This window comes from Lagenorhynchus albirostris, chromosome 13 (assembly GCF_949774975.1).
Source record: "Lagenorhynchus albirostris chromosome 13, mLagAlb1.1, whole genome shotgun sequence".
NCBI classification, from domain to species: domain Eukaryota; kingdom Metazoa; phylum Chordata; class Mammalia; order Artiodactyla; family Delphinidae; genus Lagenorhynchus; species Lagenorhynchus albirostris.
The window spans coordinates 15,112,191-15,139,746 of NC_083107.1; the positions used below are offsets into that span (position 1 = coordinate 15,112,191).

General features: G+C 42.3%; 1 protein-coding gene across 1 annotated transcript in view; it reads right to left on the reverse strand.

The window, feature by feature from the left end:
- The window catches only part of DNAH6 (dynein axonemal heavy chain 6), a 288,178-nt gene that overhangs the window by 80,839 nt on the left and 179,783 nt on the right, over nucleotides 1-27,556 (reverse strand). The window contains exons 45-57 of the mRNA XM_060170018.1: nucleotides 23,919-24,071; nucleotides 22,474-22,614; nucleotides 19,763-20,005; nucleotides 18,065-18,232; nucleotides 17,412-17,647; nucleotides 14,913-15,174; nucleotides 13,660-13,783; nucleotides 12,953-13,149; nucleotides 11,170-11,373; nucleotides 9,739-9,864; nucleotides 5,084-5,248; nucleotides 2,625-2,692; nucleotides 1,842-2,022 (exon numbers count right to left, since the gene is read on the reverse strand). Of these exons, the coding sequence (XP_060026001.1) occupies nucleotides 1,842-2,022; nucleotides 2,625-2,692; nucleotides 5,084-5,248; nucleotides 9,739-9,864; nucleotides 11,170-11,373; nucleotides 12,953-13,149; nucleotides 13,660-13,783; nucleotides 14,913-15,174; nucleotides 17,412-17,647; nucleotides 18,065-18,232; nucleotides 19,763-20,005; nucleotides 22,474-22,614; nucleotides 23,919-24,071 (2,268 nt within the window). The remainder of the gene's footprint in view (nucleotides 1-1,841; nucleotides 2,023-2,624; nucleotides 2,693-5,083; nucleotides 5,249-9,738; nucleotides 9,865-11,169; nucleotides 11,374-12,952; nucleotides 13,150-13,659; nucleotides 13,784-14,912; nucleotides 15,175-17,411; nucleotides 17,648-18,064; nucleotides 18,233-19,762; nucleotides 20,006-22,473; nucleotides 22,615-23,918; nucleotides 24,072-27,556) is intronic.

Here is a 27,556-nt window from a genome sequence, read left to right on the forward strand (position 1 = left end):
ATAATCAACATAAAAATTTATTGAGATACTTTTACATTTTGGGGGATTAAGTCTTGGACATCTGGTGTGTATTTTACACTAACAACACATCTCAGTTCAGACTAGCCACATTTTAAGGGCTCAACAGCCGCACGTGGCTAGTGGCTAAGTCTATCTAGACTGTCCTCCCCAGCCCACTAATGGGGGTGGGGAGGGACTTGGTGCAGAAGCTGTGCCCCGGAATCAAAGGTTCATATTCTCCCCATGTTGACCCCTTAGGAACCTGAGGAGGCAAGAAAGGGTAGAATTGAGTGAGAAACACCAGTCTCAATACTGGACTCAACTAAAGTCTTTACATCTGAGTAGAAAAAGGGAGGTTGACATGGGAGCAGTTGAATTATGGAGATCTACCCACAAACAATGCTTTATTCCCTGGTGAGCACAGGCCCTGATAATGCAGAACCCAGGGCTAAAGAGAAAGCAAAGTGAACCATTTTCTTCTTTTGGTCAGAGAATATTAGAAGACTATATACCTCAGTTGAGTTTAGTAACTACTTATAGACATTATGTCCTAGAGACTTGAGGCTTCCACAGTGGTGAGGGAAGATAGACCTAGTTTTAAATGAGGGCTCTGGGAATTTAGGGGAGTATGAACTATAGGCAGGAAGTGGCAGGAAATGCAGCCCAGGAGCAATCAGTCCTGTCTCTATTCTACAGAAAGGACCTCTTCAAGGTAAATCCTTGCAAACAGAAATTAGTTGACAGATAAAGATGGCAGTCACAATACATGTACCTTTACTCCCTACTGAAACCATGACAGAGTTATAGTGAAGGGATTTTTAAAAAACACTGCAAATCCACAAAAATGGGAGGAACAGAAGAGAAAATAGCAGACAGAAGGGTGGTAACAACTTAGCAGACCCAGGAAAATGGGTTTCTGAGCTGGCAAAGGGGAAAGCCAAGAACTCATACAATTTGTAAAATAGATTCTTGCTGCATGGAACTTAACAACTTAACAGAAGAGAAAAGACATGTAATTGGATAGCTATGACATAAGGTAAACAGTGACAAGTGCTGTATTAGAGGTGCAGATAAGGTGTCAGGTGTTCCAAGAAGGAAGCCATTCATTCCAGCTGGGAAAACCCAGGGAAGCTTCCTGAAGTGGGGTGACATTAATATGTGTATGTAATTGTGTCGTTCCTTTCAACTTATATCTTGTCCCAGTTCTTTATGAGACATGCTTTGTTTGAAAAATGCAGACAAGAAGAGCAGTTGTTACATTTTATCTACCTTTCCTTCGGTTGGTGAGGGGCCTGCTAGCCAGGCACGTTATTGTGTCTGCCCCGGCAGCTCAGGGGTGGCTACCGCTCTTGCTTTAAAAGACTCTGCAGGTTAGCACAGGGAGATCACCTCCATGCTCTGTGACCACCTAGAGGGGTGGGATAGGGAGGGTGGGAGGGAGATGCAAGAGGGAGGGGATATGGGGACATATGTATACGTATAGCTGATTTACTTTGTTATACAACAGAAACTAACACAACATTGTAAAGCAATTATACTCTAGCTGCGGTGAGCAGGGGCTACTCTTCGTTGTGGTGCACAGGCTTCTCATTGCAGTGGCTTCTCGTTACAGAGCATGGGCTCTAGGCGCGTAAGCTTCAGTAGTTGTGGCTCGCAGGCTCTAGAGCGCAGGCTCAGTAGTTGTGGTGCACGGGCTTAGCTGCTCCGCGGCACGTGGGATCTTCCCAGACCTGGGCTTGAACCAGTGTCCCCTGCATTGGCAGGCAGATTCTCAACTACTGCGCCATCAGGGAAGCCCAAATTAACACACTTTCTATAAATAATAAAAATATTTTACTTGCCTTTGAGTCCTGGAGTGTGTCAATAAGTTCTTCATTGTCCAGAATATTTCCCTCAGATGTGAAGAGCATTTTCAGGATTTTCTCTTCGATAGCTTTCAGCTGGGTTTTGTCAGCATTGATCCTCACAATGAGCTCAATCCTTTGTTCTTCCAACTCAGGCTTCTCAAGCCGCACAACATCACTGATGCCAAAGTGATGAGACCTTAATTAGGTCTTTGTCAGGGCCCTGAAGTTTCTTCTATTTTTCTTTTCCTATTTCTCATTGTTCTTATCCTGAATACTACTTAGCTGAATACTAATGCTACCAGCCACATCCTAATGCACAAGGCCCTCTTTTGCTGGGTGTCCCAGTGGCTATTCAAAGCACTATGTATAAGCTCTGATTATTTATCTTGTATTTCAGAGAACTGCACCCCACAGCTCCCATGGCTTCTTCTCATCTTCTCTTAGGAAAACCTGCTCAGTGCTTGATGTCTTCTAGTCATTCAATTTCTGTTTCTAACGGTTGCTTGTGCCAAGCTGAAATGGTGCCTGGAACGTTCTTTCCAACCTGACATGGGAGACTCTGAAATTCCATCACCTCCATGAAGTGATTCTTGGTCACACCTAAAAAAGGTGCTTTACCTCTAGCCTTTCCCATTTAAACATGCGGACTTACGGCTCCCCTCACTTGTTCTTTCATCATTTGCTCCCATCCTCTATTTGTGAGCTAATCTTTTTCTTAGTCAAAATTTCTAAACAAAATAGTAGGAAACCTTTGCCCCCCCACCCCCTTTCTTTTACCTTAACAACTGATCCTCCAGACCTGATTTGGTTACAGTGAAATTGATGATGGTAACTTTGATGCACACCTAGAAGAGAAGCATAGAGTAATCAGTTCAGACTAATAAAGTAGGAACTGCTTTCTCTATTAGAATAGGGCTCATTAGTACCCAGCTGGATGTATCCTGGGTCTAATGGTGAACTCACTGCCCCCCACCCCCACAGCAAGCAATAAAATCCTAGTCTCACAAAATTATAATGCGATTTTCCCTGCTGCCATGAGTGATAATCTTGTTTCTCAAATGCCACCATTAGAGAATGATGTTTTAAGGAAAGGTGAGCCAGTGAAGGGTTAGAAAGAAGCAGGGATCAAATGCTAGCTGTACCCTTCAGTGTATGTAGGATGTGGGACAAGCCAGTCCATTCTGAGCTTCAGGTCCTGATCCTTAAAAATTGGAAAAAATAGGAAAAATGCATAGGGTATTTGTGAGGACTAAATATGCTAATAAAAATCACTTAGTTATAGCGACTTTCACTTAGTTTGTCTTTGTTAAAAAGATGATCTTATTAATAATACATAGAGCTTTACATACTTTGTCTCATCATACTATTTTTATGAAAAAATGTTACTATAATATTCTGATGTTATTGAATAAGTCAACAGCAAAAATCACAAATATAATAAGAGTGTTTGAATGTCATATATTTTATACACATTATTCTTTTCTTAAATTATTTATTTATTTGGCTGTGTTGGGTCTTAGTTGTGGCATGTGGGACATTTGTCGCAGCATGCGGAATCTTTCGTTGTGGCGCGTGGACTCCAGAGCGCGCAGGCTCGGTAGTTGTGGTGTAGGCTTAGTTTTTCCCACGGCATGTGGGATCTTAGTTCCCCAACCAGGGATCGAACCTGCATCCCCTGCATTGGAAGGCAGATTCTTAACCACTGGACCACCAGGGAAGTCCGTATACACATTATTCTTTAAAATTTTTATTTTATTTTATTGAGGTATAGTTGATTTACAATGTTGTGTTAGTTTCTGCTGTACAGCAAAGTGATTCAGTTATACATATACATACTTTTAAAATATTCTTTACCATTATGGTTTATCACAGGATATTGAATATAGTTCCCTGTGCTGTACAGTAGGACCTTGTTTTTTATCTACACACATTATTCTTATTTAATCTTCATAAACAAATCCTTGAAGTGGCCTTTGTCTCCACTTTATAGTTGATTGACTCGAGGATCCAAGAAATGGAATAATTTACCTGCAGTCACAAAGCTGGGATTGGGGAGGTGTGTGATGTTCCCTCTCAAAAGTTAAATAAAGTGAGAAATCAAAGGCTGTGAGTCAGCACACGGGTCACTTTTCTCAACTCTAAAAGGGAACTTGGGATATGAACTCTGGCAGCAGCTGTGTAATTAAACTGCTTGAGGTCGACAAGGAAAACCCTGACCTAGGCTTTTAATATCAGTAGCATTTCCCTCATTTTATGCAAGAAATGTGTCAATTTCATTCAACCAGAACACATCTAGGGAAGACAGACAACTATGAGGAATTCAGTAACTAAAATGAAATGACACTCTTTGGAATGCTGTATCCCAAGATGATTTTTAGTGGAGGATGGAGGACTGAAGTTCTGATTGAAGTCCCTTTCCTCACTGCTTGGGCCCCATTAGAGAACGGGAGGCCCGCGGGGCAGGGAAGACCCCGCAGAGTGAGTGGCTGTGCCTGGACCAGAGTCTGCAGCGGGCTTTGCTGGGGTAGAGCTGCCCCTCTGTGCCCCCTGCGGAAGGGAGAAAGGGGTCCCAGCTGTCTTCATTTCTGTTACAACTGCCTTGGGCTCTGCAGCACAAGAGTAGGGCTTCTTCTGGATCTTACTGTGGTTCAGACACCTGTGTATGGATGTGGGCTTCACACAGCTCCCTTCAAATAGTCTGAGAGCATGAGGAAGGGGAAGAGACAAGATGCCCCTTCCCCAGAACTCTAAGTACAGACACTGGACGTTAGAATCATGATTCTCCAATGTTGGTGGTCACCAGAATTCTTAAGCAGGCTGTCTGCTAGGCACCTGCACACTTAGACACTGACAGGTACCCCCTCCCCCAGAGGCTCTCTTAGGCTCTGATTCATTTCTCAGAGGGGAAATAAGAGGGGACAAATGGCCTTGTTCTGAGGAGAGAGAAGAATGATTAGAAGGGAGTGGTGTCCCGTGTCCCGAGGAGCGGCTGGCGACCTGGGAGAACAAGGCATGAGCCGAAAAGGAGCACAGGGGAGTGAGACAGGGCGGGGCCTGGGGGCCAAGCGGGGAGGGGTTTGAGTTCCAAGCAGAAGGTGAGCCGAAGGGTGACTGGAATCAGGGTCAGGACTCAGAAGAGAAGCAAGTGGAGGATGGTGGGAGGAGGGGTGTGGCAGAGGGGAAGAGGTGGGAGACCCATCACACCATTAAAACCCTCTCAGGCCGGCAGCTCGTACCTCAGGCAGGTAGTGAGGGTTTGGCAATTTGGTCGTCATATAGAACCTGAAGTTTTTATCGTAATCAATGTCCGAGTCTCCAAGGCGAATGAGCACTCGTCCACCACTGATGAAAGTCTGTTTCAAAAGGATGGGTTCCAGAGCTGGATCCAGGATCTCTCTAAGCTTAAACATCAAAACAAAAATATAAAAAACAAGTCATTAAATGGATGGCAGCAACTTTTCCAAATTTCTTGGGCCTTAGACTTTACTCTCAATGGGCAATTTTTCTGTGACCTTATGGATATTTCTTAAACTCCTCTCACTACCTCTAACAGTGTACATTTTCCAGGGATTGTTTCATCGATACCCTAAAGAGATAAGAGCATAGGAAGGACATATATTTATTTGGACTAAACTTACACACGATTCGGCCCCAAGAGAAAGCAGCTAAGAAAGAAGAGCCCACAGGGTGGTCCTTGAACAGACCCCAGACAAAGGAAGCTCTGTTCACCTTCATGGTTTTTCTAAGTCAGGAGCTGCAGTCTCCAGCTTGCAGGCCTATCTGGTCCTCTGGGGCCTGTTTTTGTATAGCTCTTGAGCTAAGAATGTTTTTTACCTTTTTAAAGGGTTGTCAAACAAAGCCCCCAAACTAAACAAAACAAAGAAGAATATTTGTTCAGAGAATATTTGTACAGAGACTGTATGTGACCTGAAAAACCTAAAATATCTGGCTCTTTATAGAAGTTTGTGGATCTCTATTCTACATGACAGCAATTTTTTTCCCCCCAAAGCAAATCTGATTTTTGGTAAGAACCTGGGCATGCACACATTGCCAACAGACCTCATGACGAACATCTTTGTACAGCATGTATGTGAGGGGGGCCCTGTCAAAATTTGATGTAATCAATAGTTCACAAATCCATTTCATATTGTGATATGGTACCCAAGCATGCAAATTCTTAAAACAAAAGTCTATGAGATAAGGTTTTTCCTTACTATCCACGATACAATTTTGTGCTTTTTAAAGTCTATTCTACGACACATCCCGTGTGGAAGAAGTAGACTAAGCTCTACCTGAGGATTACGTGGCTACGTGTTCAACACTCTGTCTCCATTTCCTCTGATAATATGTTTTCAAGTATTTCTTTATTTTTGTTAACATTTAAAAATCTGTATGGCATGACAACTACTTAAGGGGAAGATAAGATTTCTTTCTACTAAGTGAGATACTGTGATACTTTAGGCACTAAAACAGAGCTAGTTTTTCTTTTCTAGTTTCACTTGGTAGTGTATATAAGCCCATGCCACTCTCTCACTTTGTCCCAGCTTACCCTTCCCCCTCCCCATATCGTCAAGTCCATTCTCTAGTAGGTCTGCGTCTTTATTCCCCTCTTGCCCCTAGGTTCTTCATGACCATTTTTTTTTTTAGATTCCATGTATATGTGTTAGCGTACGGTATTTGTTTTTCTCTTTCTGACTTCCTTCACTCCGTATGACAGACTCTAGGTCCATCCACCCCTCTACAAATAACTCAGTTTCGTTTCTTTTTATGGCTGAGTAATATTCCAATGTATATATGTGCCACATCTTTATCCATTCATCTGTTGATGGACACTTAGGTTGCTTCCATGTCTTGGCTATTGTAAATAGAGCTTCAATGAACATTGTGGTACATGACTCTTTTTGAATTATGGTTTTCTCAGGGTATATGCCCAGTAACTCTTCCAAAATATAGCAGAGGGAGGTACACTCCCAAACTCATTCTACGAGGCCACCATCACCCTGATATCAAAACCAGACAAAGATGTCACAAAGAAAGAAAACTACAGGCCAATATCACTGATGAACATAGATGCAAAAATCCTCAACAAAATACTAGCAAACAGAATCCAATAGCACATTAAAAGGATCATACACCATGATCAAGTGAGGTTTATCCCAGGAATCCAAGGGTTCTTCAATATATGCAAATCAATCAACGTGATACACTATATTAACAAATTGAAGGAGAAAAACCATATGATCATCTCAATAGATGCAGAGAATTCAACACCCATTTATGATAAAAACCCTGCAGAAAGTAGGCATAGAGGGAACTTACCTCAACATAATAAAGGCCATATATGACAAATCCACAGCCAACATCGTTCTCAATGGTGAAAAACTGAAACCATTTCCACTAAGATCAGGAACAAGACAAGGTTGCCCACTCTCAGCACTCTTATTCAACATAGTTTTGGAAGTTTTAGCCACAGAAATCAGAGAAGAAAAAGAAATAAAAGGAATCCAAATTGGAAAAGGAGAAGTAAAGCTGTCACTGTTTGCAGATGACATGATACTATACATAGAGAATCCTAAAGATGCTACCAGAAAACTACTAGAGCTAATCAATGAATCTGGTAGAGTAGCAGGATACAAAATTAACGCACAGAAATCTCTTGCATTCCTATACACTAATGATGAAAAATCTGAAAGTGAAATTAAGAAAATACTCCCATTTACCATTGCAACAAAAAGAATAAAACATCTAGGAATAAACCTACCTAAGGAGACAAAAGACCTGTATGAAATGTAGTGCTTAAGTCACATTCTGCTTTACAAGTTGTTACAAATACAGGTGAATTAAAAACAAACAAGCAGAAGTCTATTCTATTTCATTAAAAAATGCTGAATGAGGTCGATTAACTCGATTTCACACCCATGAATGGGTGGAGACAAAGTCTGAAAATACCACCCCACAAATGTAGAAAGCAGCTAGGTGTACAACCCGAATGACACCAAGTCACAGAAAGCAGGAAAGTGTCCTCTTTCAGCCCCCTTTCAGTCAGAGTGTCCTCTTTCTGGCCCCGCTCTAACCAGGGCCCTACTCCCCACTCCCAAGAGCACGCTGCTACAGCTAAGAGGCTCTGCTTTCCAGGGGTAGAACGTCACAGAAAGTCTTTTGTCCATTGCCGTGAGAAAAGAAATTCCCTCAGGACCTCCTGTGTCACGACGTAAACTGGGGTTTAAAAATCCAGTTAGGGGACTTTCCTGGTGGCGCAGCGGCTTCGAATCCGCCTTCCAATGCAGGGGATGCGGGTTCGATCCCTGGCCAGGGAACTAAGACCCCACATACTGTGGGGCAACTAAGCCTGTGTGCTCTAGAGCCCGTGCGCCACAACTAGAGAAAAGCCTGAGCACCACAATGAAGATCTTGGGTGCTGCAAATAAGACCTGATGCAGCCAAATAAATAAATGGTCCACATTAAAAAAAAGAAACAAGTTTGGGGCTAACATAACTGGGCCAAGGATTTTTGGAGACCTCACTCTCTCCTGTAACTTCAGGGTTTGAATGGGGGCTTGGGACCCATTACAGAACTTTGCCCATTTTGGTCAAGGCCACGAGCCACACATGGAAGCTTCCTGTGCTTTTTTGTAGCTTGAGCTGGGAGCATGGTAACTTGCTGTGGATTTTCTAGATGGTCAAGGCTGCTCAGATGGTATACTTAACCTTTCTGTGCCTCAGTTTCCTCATCACACCTTGTAAGGTTGCAGTGTGAATTAAAGAGTTAATATACATTAAATACCAACAACAGAGTCTGGCATGCAGTGAGCACTCAGTGAGTGGTAGCTGTTGCTAATATTACTGATTATCCCAGGCACCATGCCAGGGCTGCAGCTAAGCTGCCCCAGGTCCGCAGTCTTTTCTGGGCTTCTCACCATTCTGTTGCAGCAGAGATCCTTCTAGACACTGAGGCTCAGCTCACAGTGTTCAATTACTCATCCTTCTCATAAAATAGAATGGGAAATTAGGGAAATAAACCATAATTATTACGCAGTTTCTTTTGTGCCCAAGGCCATTGTAAATGCTGTCCCCTTTGCCTGGAAAGCCCATCTCTCTGAGCTCCTCCCATGGCGAGCTCATCACGTAGGTCACAGCTTAAATGTTACCACCTGTAGCCATGCATCTACTTTAGCTCCCCCCACCCCCTTATTGGCTATGTCAGCACTGGGCTTGTCCCTTCAAAGCCCCTACTGCAAGTTCTCTTCCTCCCTTTCTGTCTCATTTCCTCTCTCTTTTCTCTGGTTATTATCTCTGTCCCCAACTAGATCATAAACTACTAAGGGCAAGAACTGCATCTGTGTTGTTTGCCATTGATTCTCAAACCATGTGTGTTGAATGAATGAGCAGTTTCAAAAACATCACTCTTGGAGTGATTCTGAGGAAATAAAGCATGTAGACTCAACAAACATCAATTTTTTAAAAATAAAAGTTTATATCATACCCCTTAATCTAATTCTGACTTTACGTCTAAGTGGAAAATAATGTTTATGCCCTTTGGGGTGTTTTACTGGCTTCACATCACTGGTGCAAGGAGATACTCCCTGATGACACTGCTGCTTTGAGTTTTCGGGGCCGCTAACGATCAAGAGCCACACGAGGCCTGAGAATCAGCAGTGTTAGAAAACAGAGCCCATCCCACTTAACACCAAAGGCATATCTTCCAAATATTCGATCAATCACAGACTGCTCCCCATGCGAGAGTGTATTGTTTAAGGAGAAAAGCAATTGGTTTGACCAGCTAGAAAAGTGCGCTGACTGGGGTCTTTAGTGTGAGGCAGACATGGCCTGTATAGGATTCCAGATGCGATCTGAAGGTTGGAAACTAAGAAAAGAAAAGTAAAAAGCAAACCTCTTCCAGTAAGACGGGTAAACCAAGTCGGATTGAATTTTCCAGTGTGCGTAAGAAATTACTATCCGTGAGTTTAATGACCTTTAAATCATTTTTGCTTTCTTTGTTTCTTATCCAACGGTTTGCCTGTATGAGAAAGCACAAAGCAGGATGTTTACTTTCGAGTTTGTAAAAAAAGTGGAAGTTTTTAAACTTTAGAAATTTTGTTCAATCTAGAAACAAGTTTGAAAGATAAGAAAAAAAATATACCACTCCCACTGCAAATAAAAATACCTTTTAAATCTAACGTTTGGGATTCTTGCTTTTGTTCAAATTTGGGGCAAATGAAGAAAAGACCCATCTAGGAAAAAAGCTCACACTTAAGGTGTTCAAGCTTGTCTCCCTTGCTTTCAAATGGATTCCTTTTTCTAAACCCCATTTAGAACAATTGATCCATGGACTTAAGTTCAGATAATGGGATTCTGTATATTCCAGGCAGGCTTGCCCTAAAATTCATCACACCTTGACTTCATTCTCACTCCTTAGACCTCTTAGGAACAAAGAACAAGGACAGGAATGAATTTCTCCTCCCACAGAAAACAAATAGTCAACCCCCTAAACAAACCCAATCAATATCAAGTGTGCAGACCCCTACGTTCATGGCAGCACTTCTCACAATAGCCAAGGCATGGAAACAACCTAAATGTCCATCGACAGATGAATGGATAAAGAAGATGTGGTACATATATATGATGGAATATTACTCAGCCACAAAAAAGAACAAAATAATGTCATTTGAAGCAACATGTATGGACCTAGAGATTATCATACTAAGTGAAGTAAGTCAGAAAGAGAAAGACAAATACTATATGATATCACTTATATGTGGAATATAAAATATGACACAAATGAACTTATCTATGAAACAGAAACAGACTTGTGGTTGCCAAGGGGGAGGAGAGGTGGGGGAAGGAAGGACTGGGAGTTTGGGATTAGCAGATGCAAACTATTATATATAGAATGGATAGGCAACAAGGTCCTACTGTATAGCACAAGGAATTATATTCAATATCCTGTGATAAACCATAATGGAAATGAATATGAAAAAGAATGTATATATATGTGTGTATACACACACACACACACACACACATATATGGATAACTGAATCACTTTGCTGTACAGCAGAAATTAACACAGCACTGTAAATCAACTACACTTCAATAAAAATATTTTTAAAAAATCAAGTGTTTAGAGCACTTGGACTCCTCTCTTTTTACTTTCTACCTCCACAAAATGAGGGACGTGGACTAGAAGACAGCTCAACTCCCTTCTAGGTCTAAATGTCCAAGATTCTTACAAGTACGTTAAAGTCCACTTTTAGAATTTGTAATAGTGCAATATTAAGCAGAGTTAATAGGCTGCTCTTTATCTGAAGCGCTGGTTACACACCTGATCTTGGGGATCAATCATCAAAGGCCACCGTCTCCCTTGAGTGACCAGAATGCCATTTTCCGTTGATATCAGGTCACGGGGCAGCCCATCTGTGTTCCACTGCCGTATTTCGTAGGGATCGCCAAGAGTGTTAATGAGACTGAAGGCAGGATTGATTGGGATCTCTAGAGACTGACAGTCCTGGATCCAACACTCTATAAGCTGTAGAAGGAGAAAAGCTTGTATAGAGTCAGGAATACTCAGTAAATGAAGATACACACAACAAGTCCTACTTAGGCAGGAGATAGATGGGTCCCGGGGGCAAATGGTTTGAGTTTGTTCCTGTGGACCGATACTCTCAGATGGGAATGACAGGACAGTTGAGAGAGGAGGCTGGGCCCTGCCCAGATAGAAGATACATATTCCTCATTCTTGAAGTCAGGAGACCTCCCCGACTACACATGCACAGAAAGGCTCCTTGGAGGTCAAAAGGGGAGTGAGGTCAACTAATGCTCACTTACCCATAGGCCTCTTCGGTAGAATTCATCTTGGCTAAGAGATGTGGACGCACACATGGGAAATCCTGAGCTATACCAATACATATTTTGAACCAGGCAACTCAAAATGATTGGCCAAAGGAAACCCGGAAGAAATGCCCCATAAAAGTGATTCAAACTGCCATGAGGGCGCGACTCTCCCTGAGCCTGCCCGTGTGTCTATCCACATGTACTGTACTCTTTTTTCCTCCTAGTAAATTACTTGTTTCACTACTTTCTGTCTTTGTGGGAATTCTTTTTCTGCAAAGCCATAGTGTCAGGGCCTTGTCACTGGCCACTGGTCTAGGGGCAAGGATTCAGTGCTCTCACCACCGCGACCCGACCTCAATCGCTGGCCAGGAACGGAAACCCTGCTTCAAGCCGCTGCAGGCCGAGGCCACCCGAGATCACTACCAGACTCCATAGGCATCCTGGCATCAGAGCACAGGACACAAGAAGTGGACTAATAAGAGATCTGGGGGCTAGAACTACGCCGTTAACCAGCTGTGGCTTTGGGCATGTCCCACGCCCTGTCTGGACCTCAGTTTTCTCGTGTAGAAAAGAAAGGGGTTGTCACAGTAGCCTTCACCCACGGGTGTAGGTGGGAGAGTCTGGCAGCACGTGGAGAAGTTGGGAGTTATCACAATGACCAAGGGGGCTACTGGCAATTAGTAAATCGAGCAGAGGGGTGTTAGCATGTCACCTCCTTCAACGAGTGGCACGGTCATGCACACTAGGGAACTGTCTGTCCCCCAAGAGCACCCCTGGCCCCACTGCCCGCTTGGCATCAGATGATCCCTGAGCTCCTATAGAATCTGTATGAGTCCTATACCAACCAGGTTTTATTACTCAAGGACAGGGATAAACATTTTTAGGAAGGCATTTCATAAAAGTGGTTTGCAAATATCTCCAAATAATTCAGTTTCCTGCTCTTTCCCATCGTTGAGCCCTTTGTAGCAGGCCCTCACCAATTCAGAACACTTCATCCTCATTCGATCCTAAGTCGGGAAGACTCCCTGTCTCTTTTTCTTCCTCAGGTTCCTGTGTAAGCAAGCGATGAGTAACTTTCTAAGGCGGGAGAGGAAAAGGGGGATTGTGTTAAGGAAAGCCTAGGGGTAACCATCACTGACTTGGGGGCAGTGGAATGAATACCTAAGGTTCATGGAGAACCTCCCTCTACACTTGGAAAAATGACACACACACACCCCGCCTCCCTCAGTTTCAGCTGCTTCTCACCCCTCCTCACAGAAAGCACGTTTACCCACCGATTGCCTGTACTGGGCTGTGAAGGCCCCATGATAGGCCACGCAAGCTGCTGCTATGAACACATTCCCGATGATGTTCGATATCTCCTCGTTGAATTTCTCGATGCTTTCTTCCCATCGGATTTGCTCGTCTCCTAATGCGGCCGTCAGCTTTCCAGCACGTACCAGACGTGCTTTGGTCAGGGCCATCGTCTTTGCTAGAAAATTTAAAGAAAACCGGGTTATGTTATTCAATATTTGCCTACAGTACAAGAAGTTTGTTCATCTGCTTCTGCTGATAGCAGAATGAGCATGACTTAGCTAATGACGTCAATACATCTCTGGGAAACCTCACACCAATTCAGCACTAGTACCCATTTCAGAGCCAAGTCCAAGTTTGCCTCTTCCATGCTGAGAGTTCCTTTTTGATACTCCTTTACTCTGGCTGAAGATAGCGCTCTCTTTCTGCCCATGTGGTATTTATTTTCTGGATCAAATTCATGTGCTGCTCTGTGTTATAATGTAACATTCCCCCCCAAAGCCTTATTCAGATATAGGAGTTGAATATATACAATATACTAATGTTATACTAGAAGGTTAAGGCCATCCATCTAACGCAAATATGCCCTACATACTGGATGGAGGTTGAGACCTGACTGCCGGAAAACGCTTCTTCCTTTTGAAAATCAGGCATTTCCTGACCAGCATAAATTTTACGAGTTACTTACCCAGACTTTCTTTCTCATTCACGCTTTTGTCGTATTCACGTTGTAAGGCCTGTATCTGATCTTCCACGTTTTTTAGTAATGCTTGCTTTTCTCTCAGAGTAGCCATTGTAATATCAAGTTCAGCCTAATAAAATCAAGTAAATAAGAACAGACCCCCAAAGAAGGTCAAATTTGCCCATTTATAATAGTTTATTTAAAAAAAATAGGATTTATGTTTTCTTTCTCTTAAAAGAGTTTGTCCTAAAAGATAGTGATATGATATACAAAGTTAAAACATATATGAGAGAATAAAATATAAAAGCAGAACCAGAACAAAACAAAACAAAAACAAAGCCCAACAAAATAAATCATAGAAGGATTAGAGAAACAGATGTACCAAGCATTTGAGGATGAATTAGTTACTAAAATGGACTATTAACTTTAAATGATAAAACAAATGAAATACTCATGCAATAGTGAAAACTATCTTTCCTAACTAGTTCTCTAGAGCAGGGGTCTGCAACTATGACCTGCAGGCCAAATCTAGCCCACTGCCTGTTTTTGTGTGACTTGTGAGCTGAGAATCGTTTTACAGTTTTAAATGGTTGGGGGAAAAATCAAAAGAAGAATAGTATTTCATAACACATGATAATTGTATGAAATTTGGCTTCCAATGGCCATAAATAAAGTTATACTGGAACACAGCCACACTTAACTCGTGTCTGAATTGTTGATGGCTGTTTTGGTGCTGCAACGGCAGAGTTGGGTAATCGCAACAGAGACCATATAGCCGGCAAAGCTGAAAATATTTACTGTCTGGATTTTTACAGAAAATGTTTGCCAGCCCCTGCTCTATAGCTGTGGTTCTTTTGGTAACCTGTTCCACTAAATGATCATTCTTTGTTCTTCTTGGGGCCTCACATCCAATTGTGGGTTAAGCTGGTTTTTAGAACCTCATCAAGTGTGGGAGTATTTAGCAAATAGAAACAGAGTATCAGATGCTAGAGCTAAAATAAAGTAAAAAATTACCATAGGCCTGACGATATGAATATACTAAGGACTTACTTTCCTTTTATGCTGGAAGAGGGCTGATTTCAGAAGTCATTTCTGAAAAAAACAATCTTTGCTAGCTATTTTTTAAAACAAAAACTAATTTTCAAGAGCATGATTACTATCTATATTGTGTAGGGTGTCAGCGGCACCACAAAGGGAGCTTGAATGATTGATGATCATGGCCTTTGATTCTACAAAATATCACAACACAGATGACGTACCTGTGCAGCGCGGAGTTTCTGTCTTTTTGGTTCGACTTCTTTGACTACACGAGAGTACAGATCCATCGCTCTTACCCACATGCACATGGATTTACATGCTTTGGATACTTTCTCTACTTTTTCAGGCACGAAATCAGGATTATTAATATACTTTTGAAGCTTTGCCAGGATTTGAGGCTTAATGTTTTCCTTATCATATTCTAAAAGTCTTCTCAGGAAGTTAGAGTCACCAAGAAGTTGCTTTGCCGTTGGCCAATCAGGCCTGAAAAATACACATGATAAGTTAATAGCATTGTAATGAGGGAATGTAAGAACAAAAGAAATGTATTCCTTTGAGGACATTAAGATATTATCCCACAGATTAAAAAAAAAATCAGGAACTTCTCTGGTGGCACAGTGGTTAAGAATCCGCCTGCCAATGCAGGGGACACGGGTTTGAGCCCTGGTTCGGGAAGATCCCACATGCTGTAGAGCAACTAAGCCCGTGTGCCACAACTACTGAGCCTGCGCTCTAGAGCCTGTGAGCCACAGCTACTGAGCCCACGTGCCACAGCTACTGAAGCCCATGTGCCTAGAACCAGTGTGCTGCAACAAGAGAAGCCACCGCAGTGAGAAGCCTGTGCGGGGGCTCGCCGCAACTAGAGAAAAGATTGCGTGCAGCAATGAAGACCCAACGTGGCCAAAAATTAAAAAAAAAAAAAAAAAAAAAGAAGTAAGAAAATATGTCATTTAGGCATGATTAGATGGAATTCAGACAGAGTTATGTCAAATGTTTATGTTATTAGTCATGTAATGTTTAACTTGCTCTGAGTTTTCCTATTATAAAGCAAATATAACACAATTTACTGAAAGCATTTTACTAGGCTTTAAGAGCACCACGAGCTGCTACTTTTGTTTACTAGGCATATATTTATGCAATTTTACTTTCATAGTGTGTATAGTTTGTTCTTTTAAAAAATACTTAAAATGATGTTTCTGCAAATGCTCTTATTTACTGGTTGAGCTACAGTTATAAAAATTTATTTTGTTTGCATCTAACAGACTTTCAAAATTTGTAGAATGACATTTATATTAGTTATCCCCCCAAAATGAGGGTTTTTTTTACTGCTACTATTACTATTATTAGTTCCAAGCAAGACAGAAAATTGAAGTTAATGTAAAGAAGCTACAAAGATGTGTTTTTAATGTTGTCCAATTATGTGTTATTTATAATAATTAAAAAAATACTATTAAAGTACCAGTCCAGTTAAAAAAAAAAGATATTATCCCACAGATGGCTTCTAGTCTTACCGTGGTGATTGTTTCACAATGTGTGCAAATGTCAAATCGCTATGTAGCACACCCGAAACTAACATAATATTGTACGTCAACTATATCTCTATAAAAATAAATTAATTAAAAATGTTATCCCCAAAAGTGGGTAGTTTTAATCTCAATACTATAATCCCAGTAATTGGTAGTTATGTGCACCACCATTCATGGGGGGACAAGTAGTTGGATGACTAATGTTCCATACAACACAGTTTTGGTAGAGAAACAGTTATAAAATCATAGAGTCATAGAAATGTAAGGCATTATAGGAATAATAGTTATATTTCAAAAATAGCCCAGGCACTCACATTTTTATCTCCTTTGCTTGGTTTAGATCCTTAAAATCTCTTGCCAGGACACTACAATCACCTTCGAACTGGTTTTGTCTCTCAGTCAAACTCACTCTTTGTGAACTTTGGCCAGGTTGGTCTTTCTCACGTGAAAATCTGATTATGTCAACAATGTTCAATGGTTCTCAGGCCCCTGTGGCCAGGGCTCTCCATCTGTGCTCTGAAGAGCCCCCAGGTCCCACCGAGGTGCTGGCCAGAGGGTTAGTAGGGAGGCCTCGTGGGGGAGTGCTCTGGGCCCTCTACCCTCACTTTGATCACTTTTACTTGGAAAGGTTTCTTATAGCACAATTTTTATTGAAGAAAAGTTTATATTCCTAAAGAAAGTTTGAAAACTGCATATCTTCTAGGTGAAACCTGAACTGCTTAGCACAGCATACAAGACCGTTCATGATTCAGTCACTGCCCTCCTGCCCAGCACCACCCAATCCATGAGCATCAAAGATCCATGAGCATCAAAGATCCCTGAGCTCTCCCCATGGTCCACTCTCCACCTGAGCATCGTCTCCCAAAAAACCTGCTCACACCTCCGCAGGGGGACTTAGGCACTCTTTTCTTGGCACTCCTAATACTATGCAACTCTCACATGTCTTGAAATTATTATTTTTCATGCCTCTCTCCTTACTAGACTGTAAGTGCCTTGTACGGAAGAACTTATATTCTCCATCATCTAGTGCAAAATAGATGTTCAAGAAAATGCTTGTGGAATCAATTTGTTGAATGACAGACCGAACTGATGAGAGGGTGGAGAATAGAATGAAAACATGTAAATGAAAATGGAGAAAAAGAGCAAAGAAATTCCACCAGGTATTTTGGTAATGGGTGATTGTGAGGTACTCACTTGGCATTCAAGAGAATAGAGATGGCTTCCATCACAGTCATGACCATATCTGGGGGCTTTGTGAAAACTCTGATTTCAGATATATCCGCTTTATCTAAGGAATCCAGTGCTTTGTTAGCAGCTTCGAGTGCAGGGAGAGCTTCTTCAAGATCTCTTTGAGCATCGTCAGCTATGGCTTGGGTTTCTTCGGCTTTCACTTTTGCTATCGCTTCATCTTCTTGCACAACACTTCGGACCTAACCATTAAAACACGACTGCTTAAGTGGTCTCAGTATTTGAATTTCAATGTTTCAAAGCAAAGATTAGACCAATGATGAAAGAAGTTTGTCTCTACTGCATTTTATGCTCTCCTTTGTCCGTCTCATGCCATGTTGATAATAATGGAGACAAAGTTATTAGAACAGACAGTTCCTTCTTAGGAGAAGATTCGCTGTTTTATATTTGCAGCTGGTACTATTCTCACAACTCTCTCTGTCCCACTCGTTGGGTTCACTCATTCTCAGGGAGAGAGCCAGGCTTAAAAGCATGGCTAAATTGACCTATCACTTAATTATTTTAATAACATATTTAAAAATCCAATCATTTGTCATTGTATATAAGGGATCGGTTGGTGGTCAAAGCCTTCTCACCCACTGTCGGGTGATGCTGCATACCTGATCAGCATTTTCTTGATCCACTGCCAGTTTGTCCATCAGGGCTTCAACATCTTGTGACTTTGTTAAAAGGACAGGTTCTAAAGCTGAAAGATCTAACTTCATTTCATCTACTAGTACATTTGTTTCTAATAGTTTGGTGAGACCATTCTTTACCCGTTCACGTGCCTAGATGACAAGGAAAATATCTATTATGATGAGTATTATAAGTTTACTGGCATCTCTCACTCATGTACTAGAATTTCACATCTGCAGAATTGGTGAATCAGTTTGTAATAGTTAACACTGTGAATGTACAGAAAGCTTCAGGTAACAGAACTCTAGGAAATGGCCCTGATATTCACCACAGGGGGTTTGGATCCATGCCCCCTGGCCACAGGAGTAGGACGTCACTGAAGGCCCACACTGTATTATTTTTATTCCCTGTGGTAGCTTGGTAGCATGTTGAATGAATGAGGGACGAGTTCAAATAGAAACTCCTGGAGGTCACAGCTCTGGGAGCTTATTTCCTCAGGGTGGATCAGCAGGGCTGAGACGCCCTGGAGATAGTGTCCTGGGTACTTAGCCCTAGTTGCTGATTTAAACCTTACTCCCCAGTGGTAGGAAATTCTTGACTAGGATCAAAGGAGTGGTATCTGGTAAAGGAGGCACCTTGGAATAACTGTTTTTTGAGGGTGAGACAGAAAACGTGGTTCAAATTGTCATGTTTCAAAAATATGTGTCACGTTATTTTACTAGGCATACATTTACCAGGTAAAAATCCTCTGAAAGACATTTAAAATATCTAAATGGTAAATGCTTCCATTTTTACTATTTAAAATGTTGAAAATTTTAGGTCACGTTAATAGCCTGATGATGACAGTAGCCACTATTTTCTGAGCACCTCATCTGTGTTAGGTCATATTCCAAGCACTTCACAAATCATATCTTATTTAAATTCTACAACAATCCAAGAGGTAGATACATATTTTTTTAAAACTTTATTTTCTACTAAGATTGGAACAGTTACAAAACATGCTCAAGGTTGTACAGGAAGAAAGAGGTAGAGCAGAGGTGCTACCTGGTCTGCCTGACACCGAAGTCCTTGCTCTTAATGGGAACCACTGACACGTGAGACCACCAAACCCCCATCTCTATTATTTAACAAAAAGTTCTCCTTCTTACTAAACACTGCAGAGGTGACTAGTTCTCTGCTTCACTTTAATTCTGTTGCAATGTCCATATCATGCTCCTGAGTCAAGGACCCTTATGTAATGATAGAAGACAAAATCTAAATATCAGGGCTTCCCTGGTGGCGCAGTGGTTGAGAGTCCGCCTGCCGATGCAGGGGACACGGGTTCGTGCCCCGGTCCGGGAAGATCCCACATGCCACGGAGCGGCTAGGCCTGTGAGCCATGGCTGCTGAGCCTGCGCGTCCGGAGCCTGTGCTCCGTGATGGGAGAGGCCACAACAGTGAGAGGCCCGCGTACCACAAAAAAAAAAAAGAAAAAAAAATCTAAATATCAAAGAAGGGGAAGGCCTTTGGACTGACAGCATGAGACACTTTTTGGTCATATTGTAGGTTTTCAAGGGCATGTATGGGATGGAGAGAGGTCCAGTAGGCAAGATGGAACATAGATCTTCCACTCATTCTGGCAAAAGTTTTGAGTCCAAGCAAAAAAAGAAGTTTTTTTTTTAAGTTAATAATAGTAAACTTACTGAAACCAACTTCTTCTTTTTTTCACTCAGCATAGACAAGTAGAGATTGATGAGTTCCAAGTAGGAGGTGGGCGTTGTGTAGTACCGTCTCCGGAGCTCTGTGTAATAGCGTTCCGCCATACTGGAGACACTCAAGTGGACATTCACACACATGAGGGAGAGCTTTTCTTTCAGTTCTTCATTTACAGCATCAACATTTGAGAAAAACGTCTTTGATACAGAAAGAAGTGCTTCTTTGGGCCACTGTAAATAAAGATATGATTTGGAAAGTCTGTTGCTTATTTCCATAATACACAGTTTAACTATGAAGAAAAATGCATTTCTCTGAAAGTCTTTTTCGCCTTGTCCCACCTTTTAGCTTGTTAACTCCTACTTGTGTCCATGATGTTTCATGAATTGAATGGCTGTGCTCATTTGAGGGAGGTCCTGGGTCTGCATTTGCTGACCCCAGCACAGTGTCTGGTACACAGAAGTTGTTCAAAAACTATTTGATTGATTGAATAAACGTGGGTGTTTTTAGCATAATTGTATGAATAAAATCACATCCATTATGAGGACCTCATGTCCTCTCTCCGTTTATTATACAGTTTGAGTGCCAGGTTCACGGTTATAATCACTGTCCTGTTCACCTCAACTCCTTTGCTCCTCTCTTGTCTCTCTGCTCAGTCAAGTGCAACTCTCTGTTACCCCACACCTGCAACTGTGCAGGTAGCACGGCTGGAGAAAACCCCCCACAGCTGTGCTGACTGGTCTCGCTGTCAATTCATGGCAACTAGCTCAAGCGGGTTCTTAGCTCAGCCCAGAAATGCTTCTACATCGTCTCATCCGTCACTCCTGTATCCTCCTGAGTATTTCGCACCCTATGTTACTTCCTCAGACTGCTAACACTTCCTCTTTCCTCTTCATTCTCAGTTCATGACCTTGCTCCCCACATCACTAAAAAAAAAATAGAAGCAATGCAAACAGAACTTCAATGAATTTTCACCTCCACGTCTTCCCCTCTACTTGCATCTGTGGGCTTACACTCTGGGGTGAGCTGTGCGTGCTCCCTGCCCATGTCAGCCCCTTCACTGGTGAAGCCATCACATCCCTTCTTGCCTATTCAGTGACACTGGTCCAACAATGCCTAACTCTACTGCACCATCAATATAATTCTCTTTTCTGAATCATTTCCATCAGCACACATGTGTTGTTTGTGTTCTCCACTTGAAAAAATACTTCTCTCTTGACCTCACATATCCCTCTAGCTATTACCCATCTCATAGTGTTCCTTTGTGGCAAAACTCCTTGAAAGAGTTGTCTCCGATTCCCCTCCTTTCTTCTCTCTTGAACCTTCTACCCCATCACTCCACCGGAACAGCTCTTGTCAAGATCAATGGTAACTCTACACTGGTAAATTTAATAGTCTTCTCTTCTTTATAAATTCCATTCTGCCTTTGTTCAATGATTGTCATTATCATCCCTTGCACATGAGTAAATCCCTAGTGGGCTTTGAAGCTAATGTAAGTACCCTTGAGGAGTTATTGGACAATGTGTTACCACTTTAAAATCAAGCAAGTTCAGACATATACCCGGAAAAGACAAAAACTCTAATACAAAAAGACACATGCACCCCTATGTTCATAGCAACACTATTTACCATAGCCAAGACATGGAAGAGAGACCTAAATGTCCATCGAAAGATGAATGCATAAAGAAGATGTAATGGGGCTTCCCTGGTTGTGCAGTGGTTAAGAGTCCACCTGCCAATGCAGGGGACACGGGTTCGTGCCCTGGTATGGGAAGGTCCCACATGCTGTGGAGTGGCTGGGCCGGTAAGCCATGGCTGCTGAGCCTGTGCGTCCGGAGCCTGTGCTCTGCAATGGGAGAGGCCGCAGCAGTGAGAGGCCCGCGAACCGAAAAAAAAAAATGATGTAATGGGTATAGATATAGATATAGATATAGATATAGATATAGATAGATATAGTGGAGTACTACTCAGCCATAAAAAAGAATGAAATAATGCCATATGCAGCAATGTGGATGGATCTAGAGATTATCATACTAAGTGAAGTCAGACAGAGAAAGACAAATATCATATGATATCACTTATATGTGGAGTCTAAAAAATGATACAAATGAACTTATTTACAAACAGAAATAGACTCACAGACATAGAAAACAAACTTATGGTTATCAAAGGGGAAAGGTAGGGGGAGGGATAAATTGGAAATTTGGGAGTAACAGATACACACTATTATATATAAAATAGATAAGCAACAAGTTCCTACTGTATAGCACTGGGAACTGTATTCAATATCTTTTAATAACCTACAATGGAAAATAATCTGAAACATATATATATACACACATATATATACAATTGAATATATATGTAACTGAATCACTTTGCTGTACACCTGAAACATTATAAATCAATTATATTTCATTAAAAAAATAAAATCGGGTCTTCCCTGGTGGCGCAGTGGTTGAGAGTCCACCTGCCGATGCAGGGGACGCGAGTTCGTGCCGCCGTCTGGGAAGATCCCACATGCCGCGGAGCGGCTGGGCCCGTGAGCCATGGCCGCTGAGCCTGCGCGTCCGGAGCCTGTGCTCCGCAACGGGAGAGGTCACAGCAGTGAGAGGTCCGCATACCGCAAAAAAAAAAAAAAAAAAAAAAAAAAATCAAGCGAGTCCTACTTCTCAAAGAGATATCCTGTGATGTCACCGACCTGGACAAACCAATCAATGGTGCAGCAGTTCACAAGGGATGGAAACATCCGGCATCGGGACCGAAAGGCCTCCCCAACGGGGCTCATGCAGAGAACAATGTGCAGCTTCTGACGGACTCTGCTGATAAAGTATTGAAACACCTGACAAAAAGAAAGACATTTTCAATTTAGAATAAGGCTGAACCAACTATGAAAATAAGTGTTGGCTAATGCATCTGACCCTACCAATATCAAATTAAAAAAATGTTAGCATAGTGGATGTATGAATTGTTTTAACATCCCATTCCAACCCCTTTTTCTCATGCAGACTGGAAAGATTAAATGACGTTTTGCAGACGCTGTTGCAACTTGGGTTTGGCATGTGACGTAGGTCCTCTTCATCAGTGGATTTAAGGAGACCCCTTGAATAAAGTGGAGAGAGGTAGTCACACAAGGCTTTGCCTTGGGGTAGGAGACCATTGGGAGAAAGAGACAGGGTACAGGGCAACTATTTTTGCAGGTACAGAGCCTGGCAGAAATGGCATGGACCTGGGGTCACCATCTCTGGATGTGGCTCCTTACTTCAGCTGCTCCCAACGTGGTGGGGGACACATGACTTTGGAGCTGGCAGCTGAAGCAGTAGCACACTGATTGGTTAGAGGTCTCCTGGATCAGCAGAACGGTTGTGGCAGAGGCAGCAGTGTCCTTGACTGTTGACTTCTACAGTGTCATTTCATAATCGTTCCAAGGAATTCAGCCTGGAATCCCTTTCTTTAGCCTTCCCAATGGCTGTGTCCCTCGAATAAAGCCATTTCTGCTTACATTGGCTGTCTGTACCTATAAGTCCTGACCTAGCAGGGGAGGGAATTCTCATGAAAGGACACGGAAGAGAGGATATGAGAAAGACTGGCCCAAAAAGTTAGATAAGGTGCAGAAAGAAGAGAAAGGCCTGGGCTAGACAAATAGCTGCTTACAGAGTGTAGCACGGTGTTGGAGAAATGGATCTGGACAGCAGCTGTGTTGTGTGTGTGTGTGTCTGTGTGTGTGTGTGTGTGTGTGTGTTAGAGAGAGAGAGAGAGAGAGGTTGACAGAGAGGGAGAATGCATTTCATAATCTTGCCAATAGGAAAGGCAGTCAAAAGTACTGAACTCTTTAAGCAGGGCACTGGGTGTGTGTGAAATAAATTTGTGTTTAAGAAGGATAAGAGAAGCTTTCCAGTTTGGACAGATCTATGATCTCCATGGGGTAGTAGGGTTTCTGTTTTCTGCTTTCCATAACAGTTTCTGGAAACCTGATGAACCAATGCTTTAAATGTAGGAAATAAAATACATAGGATTACAAAGGAAACAAATTATATTGAAAAAATTCTATCCATGGACTGCTTAAGGGGATTTGTGGACCACTGGAAAAAGGCTAAGACAACTTTTTGTTTTCCAAAACCTTCTTACCATTCTGACATGTCCTACCTCATCTCTATTCCCCTCAGAAATTCCTGCTTCTTTCACTCTTGGTCTGGTGGCTGCTAAAACCTGCTCCAGTTCATCCTTTTCAAATAAATTCGGCACTTCACCTGAGTTCAGGATGTTATTTATATCTTCTAGAAACTCTTCTACTACAATCTGTAGAAGAAAGCAGAGTGGTCATTATACCTTATTCAACCATTTTACATTTACTGCCTGTATATTACAAAGCAAATATATGATCTAAAATTCACACTGAGTTACTTTTATCTTTAAGAGAAGATGACCCTGGGGGAGTGGCCATGATGTTAAAGTAGGATGACCCTGAGCTTACCTCCTCCCACGGCACACCAAAATTACAACTATTTACAGAGCAACTATCAATGAGAGTGACCTACTTAACGCATAGAAATATAAACAGAGAATTAGGCAAAATGAGGCAACAGAGGAATATGTTCCAAATGAAGGAACAAGATAAAACCTCAGAAGAAGAACTAAGCAAAGTGGAGATAAGTAATCTACCTGATAAAGAGTTCAAGGTAATGACCATAAAGATCCTCGTGAACTAGAGGGAAGACTGGATGAACACAGTAAGAAGTCTAACAAAGAGAAGATATAAAGAAGAACCAAACAGAGCTTGTTTTTAAAATTTCTATGAAAATACAAAAGATCCTGAATAGCCAAACTCATCTTGAGAAAGAGGAACAAAGCTGGAGGTATCATGCTCCCTGAGGTCAAACTATACTAGAAAGCTACAGTATTCAAATAGTATGGTATTGGAACAAAAACAGACTCATAGATCAATGGAACAGAATAGAGAGCCCAGAAATAAAACACACACTTCTATGGGCAATTAATCTACACAAAGGAGGTAAGAATATACAATGGGGAAAAGACAGTCTCTTCAATAAATGGTGCTGGGAAAACTAGACAGCTACATCCATAAGGAATTGGACTACATTCTCATACCGTATACAATATATACTTTCTGTCCATTTCTCTTTCTCTTCTTCTGAAATTCCCACAATGTGGATATTGTTTGTTTTGATTGTGTCCCATCAGTCCCATAGGTTTTCTTCACTCTTTTTCTTTCTTTTTATGCTTCTGACTGGATAATTTTAAATGTCCTGTCTTCTAGGTCACTGATTCTTTCTTCCACATGGTTGAATCCTTTTGAAGCTCTCTATTGAATTCCTCAGTTCAGTCATTGTATTTTTCAGCTCTAAGATTTCTGTTTGGTTTTTTAAAAAAATTGTTTCTATTTCTCTGTTGAACTTCTCATTTGTTTATGCATTGTTTTCCTAATTTCATTTAGTTGTCCATCTGTGTGTTTTTGTAGTTCACTAAATTTTTTAAGAGGATTAATTTGAATCTTTGTCTGACAATTCACAGATCTTCCCTTCTTTAGGGTCAGTTATTGGGGCTTTATTAGTTTCCTTTGGTGGTAACATGTTTACCCGATTGTTTATGATCCTTGATTCCTTACATTGTCATCTGCACATTTGAGTAAGTGATCTTCTCTTCCAGACTTTACTGGTTCACTTTGGCAGAGATTGTTCTTCACCAGTCAGCTCAGTTTGGGTTTCTGGACATATCAACTGGTAATATCTTTGAGCAGGTGGGACTTGCTATCAATGTCTATTTTAGGGTAGGGATAATGCCTGAGCTCTGAGGTCATGGGTGATGCAACTGGCTGAGAACAGTTGGACAGGACTTCTGACTTGGTTTTAAATGAACAAGGCTATAGGATGAGCTCTGTGGTTGCCTGGGTTCTCTTAGCAGGTTTCCTAGACTGTTGGGGCTGGGTACTATACTTAGCGGTAGGTGGGGCTATGAATTAGCTTCCCTGCCCTGGCAGAGTGGGAGAATGGGTTCCAAGCCCAAAAAGGCTTTTTGTGGTCTGGTGGGGTGGGGCGTGGCAGGGAGGTACACTCATCATTGGGCACTGTTATGAATTAGCTCCCTTGCTGAGGTGGAGAAGGAGAGCTGGTTCCAAACGTCTTCCTAGGTGTTTCTGGTCAAGATTTCTGCTTGGAGGGGCTGGGAACTAAGCAGTAGATGGGACTATGAATTAGCTGCCTTGCCTGGGAGGAGCAGGAAACTGGCTTCAAGGCTGGAAAGGCTCTTTGTTTGTGGTCTGGACTCAAGCTGATCTGCACCCCAAGTTCCATGGCTGGGCAGTGCCACTCCACTGGCTTTGCCCTGTGGGCCATCTGCTCTGTCTGCCATACTCTCCTCTTGAGCGTTGCTGGGCTACACAGCTTTCCAGGTGTTCTGGCCAGGCTTTCTGGCTGGGCGGGGCCAGGAGCTACACTCAGCAGTGAGCAGGGTATGACTGGGTGGGTGGGGGGACCGGACCAGGCTCCAGGGCTGGCAAGGCTCTTCATTTGAGGACCTCGAATCAGGTAGGCCTGCACCCAGTGAGTTCCCTGATCAGACTGGCTCTGCGGATGAGCAAAGCTGCTGGCTTGGACCACTCTTGGGCGCTGTGGGTAAGAACTTGTTTTGTCATGATCTGAGTGCTGGTTGTTACATCCTTATGCCTTCTCCATCACAATCAGATTCCCAGAGGTCAAGCGCTGCAGATTCCTCCACCATCCCTGTGATGTGAGACTGGAGTGAAACTCCCAAGATGCTACTCAGAACACTGCGGGAGCTGGATGTCCACCCTGGGCTCTTTCTTCCCACTAGAGAGACCCCAGGCTCAGAGGAGACCTCTTGATGTGGTGCTGTGCTGGCCTGGGAGGAGGGCAACGTGGTCAGTGTGTCGCTGCTCCTCTTACCCTTCTAACGTGGACTTTCTTGGTCTCTGTGGTGCAGGGGTGTGCTTCAGCCTCACCCTCCAGGTTCTAGGATTTTCTCCGTGTCTCATCCGTGAATAATTGTTAGGTGTTCCTGTGAGGGGGAGCAGAGTCGGGACTGACCTATGTCACCATCTTGGTGATGTCACTTGCTGTCACTTTGTTCTTGCACTATTTTCCTGGTGTCACGAAATTGTGTATGTGTTCTCTTGTAGCTCTCTGAGCATCTTTAGAACAATTATTCCGAATTCTTTGTGGGGCAATTTGTGGATCTCCATTCCTTGGGGCCGGTTATTGGAGGTTTACTGTGGAGTCACAGTTCCCTGATTCTTCACGATCCCTGTAAACTTACATAGATGTCTGCCCATTTGAAGAAGCAGTCACCTCTTCCAGACTTTTTGGGCTGACTTCGGTAAGGGAGACTTTCAGTAGTGGGTGGGGGCACGCTGGGGCACTAGACGCCAGGTCTAGTGGGGCAGGGCACCGAATACGGGGGCATGTGGTGTGGGGAGGTTATGTGACTTCGGCTCAGGACACAGTGGCCACACACTCAGCTGCGGGTCTTTTCTCATATGTAAAAAATATTTACATACTCAGATATAAGGTCACTGCTTGTCACAGATGTTAAAAACAATTTTCCCACCTTATTCGTACTTAGTCATTTTATAGTGTTTTCAAAATTAAAATGAATTTTAAAGTATTTATGCACCAGATTTATCACTTTTTAATTCCTTGGCTGATTTCTATAAATGTTTATTTTCCCTAACATTAAAAGTGTAATCACTGTAGACAATCCTCTATTATGGAATAAATTCAGGATCAGTTAAATTTGTTGTAGACATA